Source organism: Hevea brasiliensis, chromosome 3 (genome assembly GCF_030052815.1).
Source record: "Hevea brasiliensis isolate MT/VB/25A 57/8 chromosome 3, ASM3005281v1, whole genome shotgun sequence".
Taxonomy (NCBI): domain Eukaryota; kingdom Viridiplantae; phylum Streptophyta; class Magnoliopsida; order Malpighiales; family Euphorbiaceae; genus Hevea; species Hevea brasiliensis.
Genome location: NC_079495.1, coordinates 100629834 through 100644262, shown reverse-complemented (window position 1 = coordinate 100644262; position 14429 = coordinate 100629834). Strand labels below are relative to the sequence as shown.

At 36.5% G+C, this 14429-nt stretch overlaps 1 protein-coding gene across 3 annotated transcripts; it reads left to right on the top strand.

Moving 5' to 3' along the window:
* Nucleotides 1-5660: 5660 nt before the first annotated feature.
* LOC110633746 (protein SCAR2) lies at nt 5661-14338 on the top strand. Of its 3 annotated transcripts, XM_058144191.1 has the most exons (10): nt 5661-6073; nt 7105-7268; nt 8068-8191; nt 8293-8422; nt 9442-9500; nt 9604-12599; nt 12672-13243; nt 13336-13422; nt 13527-13640; nt 13776-14338. In XM_058144191.1, the coding sequence occupies exons 1-10, from the start codon at nt 5919-5921 to the stop codon at nt 13824-13826; spliced, it is 4452 nt and encodes a 1483-aa protein (XP_058000174.1). In that variant the 5' UTR covers nt 5661-5918; the 3' UTR covers nt 13827-14338. The 3 variants fall into 3 exon arrangements, with proteins under 3 accessions (XP_058000174.1, XP_058000173.1, XP_058000175.1); XM_058144190.1 differs by having other exon boundaries at nt 9604-13243; XM_058144192.1 differs by lacking the exon at nt 7105-7268 and having other exon boundaries at nt 5935-6073; nt 9604-13243.
* The last annotated feature ends 91 nt before the right edge of the window (nt 14339-14429 follow it).

Sequence of the window (14429 nt, the reverse complement as noted above, 5' to 3'; positions counted from 1 at the left end):
CTCTTTGATTCTCAAATATCAGATCATGTCCTTTAAGATCCAAACTGTCCATCTCTTTTAAGGGGAATCCTGACCCTTCATTGGGAGCACACGTTCCCTATAAATACCTGTATGAAAACTGTTGATAGGGGAGGACGAAGAAAAAGGGTGGTGATTATAGTGGAAAGGCTCTGAAAATTAATTCAGTTTTGCTACTCTGCTATTTTTAAGCTAGAAAGACTTTAGAAACCAGTTTTCTAAAGTATTTTCTTTGAAGAAGTGTTGGACACTGGAACTCTTGATTTTCAGTTTGTTCATTGCTCTGTGATACCCTTTCTTAAGATTCAGTTTTGTTTTCACCACCTTTATATCCACTTTTATTTTCTGAGCTCAATCTCATTCATTATCATTCCGGTTCGATTATATGCTAATTGGGCATTCGTCATTTCAAGGCAAGCATTAGTCCCCAGACTATTAGCCCGAAACTCTGCAACATTCGTGACTCCATAGTTAGTTCAATAGGTTCAACTTCCGGCAGGTGAGTGTTTGAACCGTTGCCTTATCCAGTGTTCGTCTTTATTTTCTTTTTACGCTCGTAATTTTCGTTAAAGTTTGTTTTATGTTAGAAGGTCCCACGTGGGTGGTTATTCTCGAGTTTATCTTTGATATCAGTTCATGTTATTTATTTGTTCTTGATCTTTTATTATCTCTTAATGTAGGTGTTCTGTTTATGGGTAACGTACAGGTAGTTTGATAAAACGTTGGTAGCAGTGTCTTAACATAAGAGTTTTTTTTTAAATAAACGTTCGGATAATAAATCAGAGAGTTATGAAGTCGAACCACTAGGCTAGCTCGAGAATATGACTAGGTAAAGGTGGGGGAGGTCGGAGTAAAATTGAGTTTCGAAATAGCAAATGAAATAGAGCAAATGTTGCCTGCCGAAAGGTATTGATAAGGCGATCACATAGGAGGTCGGTAAAATTCAGTCTGGTATCCCCTATCTAGTCACGAGGTACCAATGAGTTAAAAGAAACCTTAATCAGGTCCCCGGCATCTTTGAATGCCAGAACCCTTAGTCTTAGGCTCTTATGATGTGTAGATGTAATCAGATTTCAAGAGGTCGGAAAAGCCCTTATCCGACTCCCATTCAAGTAAAAGAGATCGGAGGAGAGTTCTTATCCGATTCTCAACCAAAATTTTAATAAATATTTAAAAGAGATCGGAGGAGAGTTCTTATCTGATTCTCAATCAAAAACTTTAATAAATTTTAAAAGAGATCGGAGGAGAGTTCTTATCCGATTCTCAATCCAAAAAACTTTAATAAATATTTAAAAGAGATCGGAGGAGAGTTCTTATCCGATTCTCAACCAAAATTTTAATAAATATTTAAAAGAGATCGGAGGAGAGTTCTTATCCGATTCTCAATCAAAAAATTTAATAAATTTTAAAAGAGATCGAAGGAGAGTTCTTATCCGATTCTCAATCCAAAAAACTTTAATAAATATTTAAAAGAGATCGGAGGAGGGTTCTTATCCGATTCTCAATCCAAAAAACTTTAATAAGTATCTAAAAGAGATCGGAGGAGAGTTCTTATCCGATTTTCAATAAAAAATTCTCATAAATATCTAAAAGAGATCGGAGGAGAGTTCTTATCTGATTTCCAATCGAAATTTTAATCTAAAAAGAGATCGGAGGAGAGTTCTTATCCGATTCTCAAATCAAATTTTAGCAAATATGCAAAATAATCCCTTAAACAAAACTGATACGTAACAGCAACTCACTAAGGATCGTCTCATTTATTTATGTATCTGGGTAACTCGAATTAGTGAAAAATCAAATATTCCCTTTTACCAAAAAGATTAACATCTCCGTTCGAACCTCCTAACTATCGATTTTAATTTACAAAGAGCTTAAAGTTAAATCTGCTCACCCTCATTGAGGGATGAGGTGGGGTGCCTAACACCTTCCCCACCCGTTTACGGACCCCTAACCTAGAATCTCTGTTTTTGAAGTGGTTTCATTTTAATTTATCTTCACAAATGGTTTTCTTTAATTTCCCTCAAAATTAAAGTGGCGACTCCTCACTCTTTCCCACTTCGGTGAGTGTTCGTCCAAGCGACCACAAAACACCTTGCGACATTAGTGATTAGTTCTCCCATCTTATATATAATTACTTTTTAAACCCAAGACCATTTCCGTGCTTTGCCGATGTGGGATTTGCCTAAGGGACCTTTCTCCTCCCTTTTCGGGACTCAGCATCCTTGCTGAGGTTTGCCCCACCATCGCCCAAGAGGACACGCGAGCGGCTCTGATACCAATTGTAACGATCGGGCTCCAACCACTAGAGGAATTGTCCGCTTTGGCCATAAGCCTCACAGTTTTGTCCCATAGATGGAATGAAGAACTTCCCAAGAGGTCACCCATCCTAGGATTTCTCTCAAGCGAGCACGCTTAACCCTGAAGTTCTTCCAACTCTCCAGGCCATTCTACCAAAAGGCACCTCTAGTGATTAGTTCTCCCATCTTATATATCATTACTTTTTAAACCCAAGACCATCTTCATGCTTTACCGATGTGAGATTTGCCTAAGGGACCTTTATTGTAACGATCGGGCTCCAACCACTAGTGGAATTGTCCGCTTTGGCCATAAGCCTCACGGTTTTGTCCCATAGGTGGAATGGAGAACTTCCCAGGAGGTCACCCATCCTAGGATTTCTCTCAAGCGAGCACGCTTAACCCTGGAGTTCTTCCAACTCTCCAAGCCATTCTGCCAAAAGGCGCCTCTAGTGATTAGTTCTCCCATCATATATATCATTACTTTTTGAATCCAAGACCATCTCCATGCTTTGCCGATGTGGGATTTGCCTAAGGGACCTTTAACCTGGTCTTGGGTTCAAAAAGTAATGATATATAAGATGGGAGAACTAATCACTAGAGGCGCCTTTTGGTGGAATGGCCTGGAGAGTTGGAAGAACTCCAGGGTTAAACATGCTCGCTTGAGAGAAATCCTAGGATGGGTGACTTCCTGGGAAGTTCTCTATTCCACCTATGGAACAAAACCATGAGGCTTATGGTCAAAGCGGACAATTCCTCTAGTGGTTGGAGCCCTATTGTTACAATAAAGGTCCAGAGCCGCTGGCATGTCCTCTTGGGCGATGGTGGGGTAAACCTCAACGAGGACGGTGAGTCCCGAAAGGGGGGGAGAAAGGTCCCTTAGGCAAATCCCACATCGGCAAAGCACGGAGATGGTCTTGGATTCAAAAAGTAATGATATATAAGATGGGAGAACTAATCACTAGAGGCGCCTTTTGGTGGAATGGCCTAGAGAGTTGGAAGAACTCCAGGGTTAAGCGTGCTCGCTTGAGAGAAATCCTAGGAAGGGTGACCTCCTGGAAAGTTCTCCATTCCACTTATGGGATAAAATCGTGATGCTTATGGCCAAAGCGGACAATTCCTCTAGTGGTTGGAGCCCGATCGTTACAAAATGTCATAAATTTCATTATCTTTTCTTTTTTAAACATTTGAATGTGTTGTAGTTAATGTTTATTTATTATAAGTATGAAACTTCTAAATATGTAACTTTATGATTGAATTTGAATGTTGATTTGGACTTTATTTATTATTGAACATCTTTCATGATATATATATATATATATATATATATTTATTTATTTATAAATATACCCCTGTATTTTTTAAAATGGCGTTTCCCCGTATTCGTTTTCACGTTTCTCCGTGTCCACATTTCCGTTTCCGTGCTACATAGGTTTAGAGTACCAAATCTCTATGCAAAACCCAAGGCTAGAAAAACTCATGGTTAGACAAGTAGTTTTCACCATGGCAGATTGACACTAGCTCTCTCCAATAGGCACCATCTACCACCCAAAAAATCATAAATTTTATTTATACACACCACTCATCCTGAGGGAGAGAGCAAAACCCACTACCAAAACAAGGAAGAGAGACTCCCTTTGCCCATAGGAGGCGGGAGAGACTGCAGAACTTCCAGGACAAGAGGTCAAAAGCCTCAAATGCATAGGAACAAATCTAGAGGAAAATAAAAAAAGAAAATATTACAATCGGGTTCGGAGAAACTCTTGTTTACGATTGGATAAGAGGCCAAAAATTAATATTGAAATACCATATTGGAAGATATAATAAATTAACATAAAAATAATAGTATAAATATTAAAGAATAATTCAGTCAAATACATTTTCTTCTTTTTCTATATAAAATTGTATTATAACTAATTGACATAAAAATATTATGAGATTAAAAAAAAAAAATTACCCTCCCTTAATGTTAGGCTATGAAACATTTTTTTTCGTTTCTTCTTTTAGAAAAATCATAGCAAGAAATAACCCCTAATTAACATATATTATAAACACCTTCCATCCCTTTCAAAGTCTTTCAAAGTCTTGTCAGTTCAAAAATCCAATAATGCAAAAGCACAAAAAAATATAAAAAATTTAGGGCTATAGAAATGTATAAATGGATAAAAAAAAAAAAAAAGGTGTTCTCTTTCCGTTGCATTCTAATGGTTAGGGTGCTTTGATTTGATTTTTGTTATTTAATAAAAATTAAATTAAAAAATTAAAAATATAATAAACTCGAACTGAAACAATAATTAATTTTATAGTTTTACTTTTTATAATTGTTTTATATAATATAAATTTATAATATAATTATATATTTATACCTAATTAAAATTATAATATATATATATATCTATACGAACAATATACAATATAATATTATTTTTTATTATCTTATTTTTTTAATAATTTTAATTATAAATATAATAAATTATTTTTATAATTTTTAATTATAAATATATTATTATATAATATATATACTTAATTTATAATTATATTTTATATCATATAATTAAATATTATATAATTAATAAATAACTCAAAGATATACTATACAATATATTTATATTATTATATTATAAAATATATTTAATTTTTAATTATATATATCTTATAATTAAAAATTATATAATATAGAAATAGTTAAAAAATATTATATATATATATATATATTGTGTGTTTATAATTTATTTCAAAGCTAAAATACTAATTTGATAATGACATTTTATAAAAATAATTATATAAAACTGTTTTAAAAATTTAGAACTAAATAAAAAAAAGAAATAAATCAAATTGAACATAAATAATAAAAAAATTAAATGGTAATAATATCTAAATTTTAATTTAATTCTGATTTTTAGATAAATTTTAAATTAAAATTAAAATAAAAATCGCACACTCTATTAATTACTAAAATTCAGTTCTTACCCTTGAGTATGAAAGATTAAAATTTTGTTTTGTTTTGTGGTTTTTACAGCATGTCTAAAGACAAAATGATTATTAAATGGAAAGTTCCATTGCTTAATTTCGAAGTCGATTAATTTTATAATTTTCGATTTATGTCATGATCATGATCATTACATAAGAGAGTAAGACCACCTAAACCACCAGTGGTCTCAAAACTACGTGATTGAAACCCTCCGAGACAATTAAATACGCACGAAGAAATAGCATGATCCGATACAGCGAGCGCATCACAAGCGGCACTATGTGCGCCGGCCAAGCAAACGACAAGCAACGTACATGATCCCCGCTACCGTCTCACATTTTCTTCATAAATTCTCATTTCTCAACTAAAAATTTTTAATTAATTAGTTATTGATTACGGATATTAAAAAAAAGTAGAAAACAAATACTCTCTCTCTCTCTCTCTCTCCACGTATTGTCTGTTCTGGCCTGGTCTTCCTCTACTCTACATTCACTTCCCCTGTATCATCCTCCCTCGCAGGGAAATGTATTTTTGGCCAAAAAAAATTCCAAGAAACGGAGATTTTTATAGAGGATAAGTAGGGTTTCTGCTGCCGTGTGTTTGGAGGCCGGCGTTGTTATTGATTGATTGCGGAAATGCCGCTGTCGAGGTATCAGTTAAGAAATGAATACGGTTTGGCCGATCCGGAGCTGTACAGGGCTGCCAATAAGGATGATCCAGAGGCTCTCTTGGAAGGCGTTGCCATGGCTGGCCTTGTTGGCCTCTTGCGCCAGCTTGGTGACCTTGCGGAGTCAGTTTCTCCCTTTCGACTCTCTCTTCATTCATTTCTATTTGGAGATTTGGCTTGGTTTGAGTCTGAGTTTTGGCTGTTTAGTGAAATGCTAGTTCAGTAGTGCTGTGCGTTGAATTTTTAATTTTGTTTGGAGTGTTATTTTGGATTGAATTTTTGTAATTTCTTTTAATTTGGGTTGTGTGCTGCTTAATCTTTTTTTTTTTTGTATTTTATTGTTGAATTTCTTTGTTCCTGAAAAATGATAGATGATGAAGTGTGCACTGCTTTATGAATATTTCTGGATTCTGATACTGTGGCTTTATGAGTTTCAAATTGGCCTTTCTTTTTCTCTCAATAAATTGCGTGTCAAATTGCGCAATTTAGTGGAAATCCAGTTCTTGTTCTTATTGGAATGTGAATTTTAGATTTGTCAGAATTTAGAGGAGCTTTAAGATCATTGAAGTTTGAGTTGATCAATTATGTACTGATGGTTTTAAGTTAAAAAAGGGTGTTTGTGGCGGGGTGGGGTAGGTTGAGGTTGCTTGCCGCTGAAAATCTGAGATGAAATTTTCATTTCCACTTGATAAGTGAAGAAGCATGTTATGGATCTAGTTTTTGGAATCAAAATTTTGTTGTCCCTGAAACTTGGATTTTGTGTTTCAATTTGCGGTATTGAAATTTGATGTCTGTGTCACTTCTTTTATGTTTCTTGAAATGATAATTGATATTCATTGCTTCTTGTTTGAATCCTGTTGCATTTGATATTCATTTCAAGTTAGCGTAATCTAATGATTTTTAGACTGATGCAAACTAAATCAAATTTTGAATAAGAGATTATCAATTATACACTACTAAAAAACATTGGTTTGTCTGATATTGAGCCTTATATTGAAGAGTCTCATTAATATTACACCTGGAATTTTTATTAAACTGATTCCTTTTATTTCTCCTCTATGGCTCAACACTTGTTCACAATGTCCTAGAATTTGATCCTTTTCTATTTATTATTAGGATATTTTTTTTATTGCCTTTTCTTTTGGTTGTTAAAGGTTTGCTGCCGAGGTATTTCATGATTTGCATGAAGAAGTAATGACAACTGCAGCTAGAGGACATGGCCTAATGGCTCGTGTTCAGCAGCTTGAGGCTGAATTCCCTTCAATTGAGAAGGCATTTCTCTCTCAAACTGATCATTCGCCATTCTTTACTAATGCAGGTTAGAAAACTGTTGTCTGTATGTCTATTTATGTATGAAGTGACGGCTGTTTGTTGCTGGTAAGTTCCTATAAGTGGAGTGAGCAAAGCATACATAGAAGAAATTTACTAAAATTTGCTTGAGCATCAAGTGATATGAACCTTCTTTTTTGGTGCTTGCACTAATTTGAATTTCTCAGAACCATTGAAAAAAATCAGCACAATCATTTGCAATAACAAGCATGGGTGCTAGTGAGCCTAAGAGGTCATTTTATTTGTTTCATAGAACTAAAGAGATTGGAATCGGTGTTTCCCTTTGTTTTCTCACCACATTTTGCATGTAAATGTGAAGTTTCATTTACCACTTAGATAGGAAAGATGTCTTTTATGAATTGTAATATCAAGTTACTTATTTTATGATAGAAGTGCAATTTTAGCCAGCAAAGGAGTGATTGGATGATGCCCATATGGTTATTTTCATGGTTGTTGGTCTGTTTGTTCAATAAAATAGAATGTGCTAAGGCAAGTAGTTCATGTAGATAATCCTTTGCAGTTATCTGTTTTGCCCATGTGCATGCAAATGGAAGTTTCGTGTGTTTGCATTCTAACAGAAGTCCTCTTTTATTGTTTAACAATATTGACACATTAAGAGATCATTTTGTGTCTATTCCCTTTATTCAACAAGCTTTATAAATCTCATATGATGCTTCTATTTTTTCTATGGATGATTTTGTTTTCTGGAAATTTTAGGGTTCTTATGCCCAAAGAAATTAACATTCTAATTGACAATTTAAAGGCAATAAATGCAATTTTTTTTGTAGGTGTTGACTGGCATCCTAATTTGCGCATGGAACAGAATCTGATCACTCGTGGAGACTTACCTCGTTTTGTAATGGACTCTTATGAAGAATGCCGTGGTCCCCCACGGTTATTCCTTTTGGACAAGTATGAGTATCGTGATTTTTTTTTCCAATTTTGACGTTCATTTAGGAAGAATTCATTATGTAGTCAAGGCTAATAAGTTATGCCTCTCTGGATTCTGATAGGTTTGATGTTGCGGGGGCTGGAGCATGTTTGAAGCGTTACACTGATCCATCATTTGTTAAAGTTGAAGCAACATCCTTTGGAATACCAGCATTAGATGTTCAGAGAGAGAAGAAAATCCGAAAAGTGAAGGTGTGCAGTGAAAATTACAATTATATAGCATGGAAAATCTTGGTGTATGCACATTCATATTAATATTTGTGTATAGTCTATGTAGTCCTTCTCTAAGGGTTTTGGTTGAGTAAATGGCCTCTAAGGTTTTTGGTTGAGCATATCTGTGAAAGTGGTTAGCTTGACTTGGAGAAAATCTACTGAGAATGAATTTTGTTAAAGTGGTTATTATAATCACTTGCAGTCATGTTTATAGCTTTAACAAAAAAACAGTACTTTTAATGATACTTCATCCTATATTACATTAGATGGTTGTCTTTTAACTTGATATTAATGCAAAAGCTTGAGCTTATGATAGAAAGACTATGTCTTCCTTCTGATCTTTTCATTGCTTTGGGATAAATTGCAATCTGATTGACACTGAGTATAATTTTATCTTCTACTTCTCTTTCAATATTTGTTTTATTTGTTTATTTTATTGCCTTTTAGATCTCTATGAATCTGGCTTTTAGGCGTGCCATAGTCTTTAAGGAGAACTCCTAGGTTTAACCTTGAAATCACTATTTGAAACTTTGCTACTGAGGGTGAATTTTATTTCAAGGATATGTTTTAGTGATTTGTGATTGTCAACACTTAACATACTCCATTAAAAGTTAGGTTTTAAATTTAAGGAGTCCTTGAGTTGAGAATGTTTTTCATGTGAATTTTACTTGTAAATATTTGTGAGCATATTAGAGATAATTTAGTCTCTTATCTGAGTGTTGATCAGTAAAATTAGAGGAGGCTTTACACTTTTGAAGTTTGAGAATTCTGTTGTAATAAACAGAACTAGAACTCAGAGTGCTACAGGTTTTCAGTTTTTGGGATGGCTTGAAAATCGGTCTTCACCTATTGATGAAGAAAAGGAGAATATTTCTAAGGTTTTCTTTTCTCAGCTAGCTATGGCTATGCTGGTCAGAGTACTGGCATGAACTCACTTTTTTCTGATGCTGTATGGTTCAACCTGTATCCTAATAATGCTTGACATGTAATTTGGACAGAAGAAAGGATCGCGCTGGAGGAATGGAGAAACCCCAGAAGTGCCAACATCACATGCCAAGTGAGGCTCTTACCTCTATATTTGTGCATTAAATCATTCTTGCTTAATTTGCCAGGTTCTGTTGTGATAGATTGGTGACATAATCTACTGTCAAATAGTGCAGATTGCATCAGTTATTTTTGGAGGAGCGGGTTGAGAATGGTCATCCTGACCCTGCACGCCTTGTGAAATTGAAGAGAAGGCAGCTAAATGGATTTCCATTTGATCTGAAACCTGGAAAAAGTTACATGGAGAAATTCCTGGGAACTTCTTCACCTGAACATAAAGTAGTTCATGAGGTTCCTGTTATTCCATCACCATTGAAATTGATATCGGATGATTCTAATGAATCCGGGCTTGAAATAGTTGAGATAAGTACTGTAAGTCCTGTGAAAAAGTCATCAGAAGGAAGTGAAAGCACGTGTTCATCTCCTAAAGCACCGGAAGTTGCATTAAAACCTTACAGGCATGACTTGAATGAGGATGCTATTAATAGAGAAATTGTGATGGTCACTGACCCAGTTGCTGGTGGTGAGGCACATGAATCTCCTTATGTCACTCATAAGATGGCAATTGAAAGTGAATTAGCAGTTGATGAAGATGGCAAAACAGAGGCAAGTCTTGATGGGAACCATTCTGATGACCTGATTAGTGAGGTGGATAACTACACAGATGCTCTTACTACCATGGAGTCAGAAATGGAAACAGATAATGAGTACAAGCTTAAGACTGAGCAGTGTTTCTTGAAGGGTGTAAAACATGCGACAGATTCTGATGCAATTGAGGAAAATCTAGACATACGAGCTAATTTTTCTGATTCTCAGTCATTTGGAAATTCATCTATGTCTGATGATGGGAGAGGTTCATTTAAGCAAGGGCAATCTAGTTTTTCCTACTCTGATTCTGTTAGCAATTTTGCTGAGAATATACCATCTGACAGCGAAGGGGCAGTGAAAATATCCCCTTCATCTGAAAATCATGCAGCAGAGATTGTGGATTCACCATTTGACCCTCCATCTGTTGATGTGGAGACTCTAGGAACTCAATCCAGTGAGCTTTTAGTGGTACACAAGAAGTGCATTGAGGAAGACACAATTCCTAATACTGGAGAAGAAACTGGTAGTTTGTTTCCATCAGATTCGAATAATTTGCTTCCACCTTCAGTTCCTGTTGCAAATTCAATTGTCGTAGAAACTGAATCAGAAGAAATATCCTGCGACTGTAAACTTGGTCCAAAGTCACCAAACATTGGCGAAAATGGGACAGGTTTATCTGATTCTTCCATAGTTGTATCTGATGTTCCTTCACATGCAGCGCATAATAATTTACCTACAGTTTCTTCTCAAGGTTGTCTTGTGGAAGATTCAGATCATGAAGATCCCAATATGGGTTTACATTCTTCAAATGTGGCAGATCTGGAAAAGAAAGACTCTGATGGCTTTGTGAAAGAAGTGCTTCAAACAGATTATGCAGATGGAATTAATGATGAAATTTTTGTTGCAGGAAAAATTGACTCTCCACATGCAGTTATTTTGCCATCAACGGAGCAGTTCCCTTGCTCAATTTCGCCGGAAGTTGACGTGGATTTAGACATCGCACTTGTTTCTGAAAGTTCAGACATTGTAAACCCTTTTCACATAGATTCTGAAGTTGTTGATGTCACTGCTGGAGTTAACCCTGAAAATGTAAGGGGTATTGTGGCAACTCTAGAGGTTGGTAGCATTATGGAGCATCAATGCTCAGATATATCAGTTGATGTCTCACAGGTTGAACGTGAATTGACTGAAGTAGGAGCAACACATTCTGAAGAGACGAGTCTTGAAGAAACTTCTGCAGCTGATGGTGGTGAGGAAATAGGTAGATGTGCTAGCAAGTTGGATGTGGGAGAAGATTCTGTCCCTTTTGAGCATCCAGTGAATTTTTCAGATAAACAAATTCTTGATGAGCACGTAAACTTAAAGGAAGATGTAGGTGCATCTCCTGTTAGTGTTACTGTCACCACTGGTGCTGATGATGGTGTTAATGTTGCTAATGTCCTCTCTTCAGACTTGGTTTGCTCTCCATCCAGCAATCTTTCATATATTCAAGAATCTGATACTGGAAATGAGGGTGCACATCAGAAAGGGTTGGACTTTAATGAGGGTGCACATCAGAAAGGATTGGACTTTAATGAGGGTGCACATCAGAAAGGATTGGACTTAAATAAGGGAGCTTTTCCAGAATATTGTCCTGAATCAGAGGAACAAAAGGAAGTAGAACAAATGGAAGTTGCTCCTACAGATTTGGACTCCAGTCCATATGAATCACTCTCTGATGACCATTCCAATCTAGAAGCGCTCAAACATGTTCATGAGTCAGCTGTTGCTGCTCATACACAACGTTACTCTTATATCAGTGATGACACTGTACCATCTTCAGAGCTAAGCAAACTGGATTTGGAATCAAAACAACATGCCTACTTGAGGCATTCTATAGATATTAGTGAAGATGCTGTGTCTGCACCTACCTCTTATCTATCAGAAGTAGAAACTTCTTTAGAACACTCATTGGAGTTGCCTGCTGATCAAATTTTTGCAGAATCAGTCTGTGCAGTCATGGATGAAGTGAATTTTGAGTCATTGGATCTTCAGAGTACACCTCCTTGTCACCTTGCAGAGCCTGGAGTTCCTTCAGAGTCGACAGTGGAATTGCAATCTGATCAACTCGATGAGGGATGTCTGCAAGCAGATAAGACTAGTCCTAAGTCATCAAATCTGCAGTTTGAAGAGATACAGACTGTGAGTGAAATAGATAAAAAAAGATGCCTTGGTGCTTCTTCCAAACAAGATGCTCCTTCAGGCCAAGAACTTCAAATGCAACCAGCAGGTCCAGAACTTAATGATGCTATGTTGTCAAGGAATCCATTTGATTCCGTCTTTCCTAGCTTTGGCATACTCCCTGAGAATCTGGAGGAGGTGCCACCATTGCCACCCCTACCTCCTATGCAATGGAGGCTAGGCAAGGTTCAACCTGCTCCACCAGCTTCACATAAAGAATGGATTGATCATGGTGAGGGCACCTTGCTGCCAATACAGCCATTTGCAGCTGATGAGAAATCACAATTTGATTTCCTATCGTCAGGTAGAGAGATTCCAAACCCGTTTTTGCATTTTACTTGTGCTGATATTCAGAAGCCACAATATATATCTGCAGAGTCTGTGGAAAATTCCTTGCAGCCAACTCCACTCTCATTGGAGATGCCAACTGTTATCAGCAATGCAAACAGTCAACTGGTTTGTCATCCATTAGAGGGAGGACAATCCTTGAACCCATTCTTGACCTTACCAGAAATAATTAATGGGAGGCCTGAGGATGGTTTCCTTGCATCAGGAGGAAGACCAATAAGATCTAGTCCAAACCTATTATCACCATTGGCAACTGTAGAGCATATACCCACTGAGCATGATCCTGTACCCTCACATGGCCTGGAAATCAAGCCCTCAAGCCAATTGACACCCGAATCAATTTTAGAAGCAAAGGAACCTGAACACAGTTTGCAAAATTCGGAAGAAAAAAGGGATTCTCATGACAAATCTATATCAACACCAACTATGCTAGAAGATCACCCTCAGCAGGATTCATTAACCTTGCATGGAGAAACAACATGGGCACCAAGTTCATTAGCTTTGCCACCAATCTTTGAAGTTGGAAAACCAAATGGTAGTAAGCTTCCTCGTCCTCGGAATCCTCTCATTGATGCTGTTGCTGCACATGACAAAAGCAAGGTAATTGTGATTTATTGGATCTTATTTTAAAATTCTTTGCTGATGTTAGGCCTGCAAGGTCATTTTATGCTAATATTTTTAACCTTTTGCAGTTGAGAAAGGTAACAGAACGAGTTCGCCCTCAGATTACACCAAAATTAGATGAAAGAGATTTGCTACTAGAACAAATACGAACTAAGGTTAGACCTACATTTTATTTAAGTGATGATATGTCCCTACTGCAATTTTTGCATCACATACCTGTTGTATCAAGGACTAACTTTTTCACCTTGTTCCTCTTCAGTCCTTTAACTTGAAGCCTGCGGCTGTGATGAGGCCTAGCATTCAGGGTATTCAGGATACAAAAACCAACTTGAAGGTTGCGGCCATATTGGAGAAAGCAAATGCAATTCGCCAGGTCTCTCTCTCTCTCTCTCTCTCTCTTTCTTTCTGCACGTGTTTGTGTTTGTGTGTGTGTGTGTGTGCATGGGTGCATGGATGTAATTATTTTTGTAGGTGACTACAACATATAATGTTTAATTTTTTGAAACAGGCTTTGGCTGGAAGTGATGAAGACGATGATACAGACAGCTGGAGCGAGTGATTCTTGAGAAAACTTGCTCAATTGCAGCATTTTACCGTGGTGGTTAATGCCTGCTTTAGATACACATTAATTCTCCCCAAAAGTGAATAGCAATCACTGCAGTTTGGGTAAAGTGAATAGCAACCACTGCAGTTTGGGTTTTCTTTTCCGCTCTACGCTATAAATTCATGTATAGTCTTTCTGTTCCACTCGTCTTCCTTGTCACACATAGTTGTTGAAGATGCACCGGTTGGTATGTTGCCCCCTGCTCTTTCTCAGGAACCCAATCCAAGGCAAAACGTTTATTTTACAAGAATGGCTCAGCGTGCAAGCGCTTATCCAGTCAAAATGTGTGTATAACTGTATTAGTATCTCAGTGGGTGTAAATTTTGTTGGAGTGGCGTAAATTTTGAGGTGAAGCGCTCATATAATGAAATTTTGTAATTTGTATGTAGTGATTTCGTTATATACACCTCTGCCCCGATTAGAATGTTCTCTAGTTTATGGAATGATTGTATGAGGTTTGCATGATTCTTTACAGAATTACAATAGTTATGGATGTACTGGCACCAATCATTGATTGTTACACAATCAGATTTTGAATATGGTGCAGTAGGAAGTTTG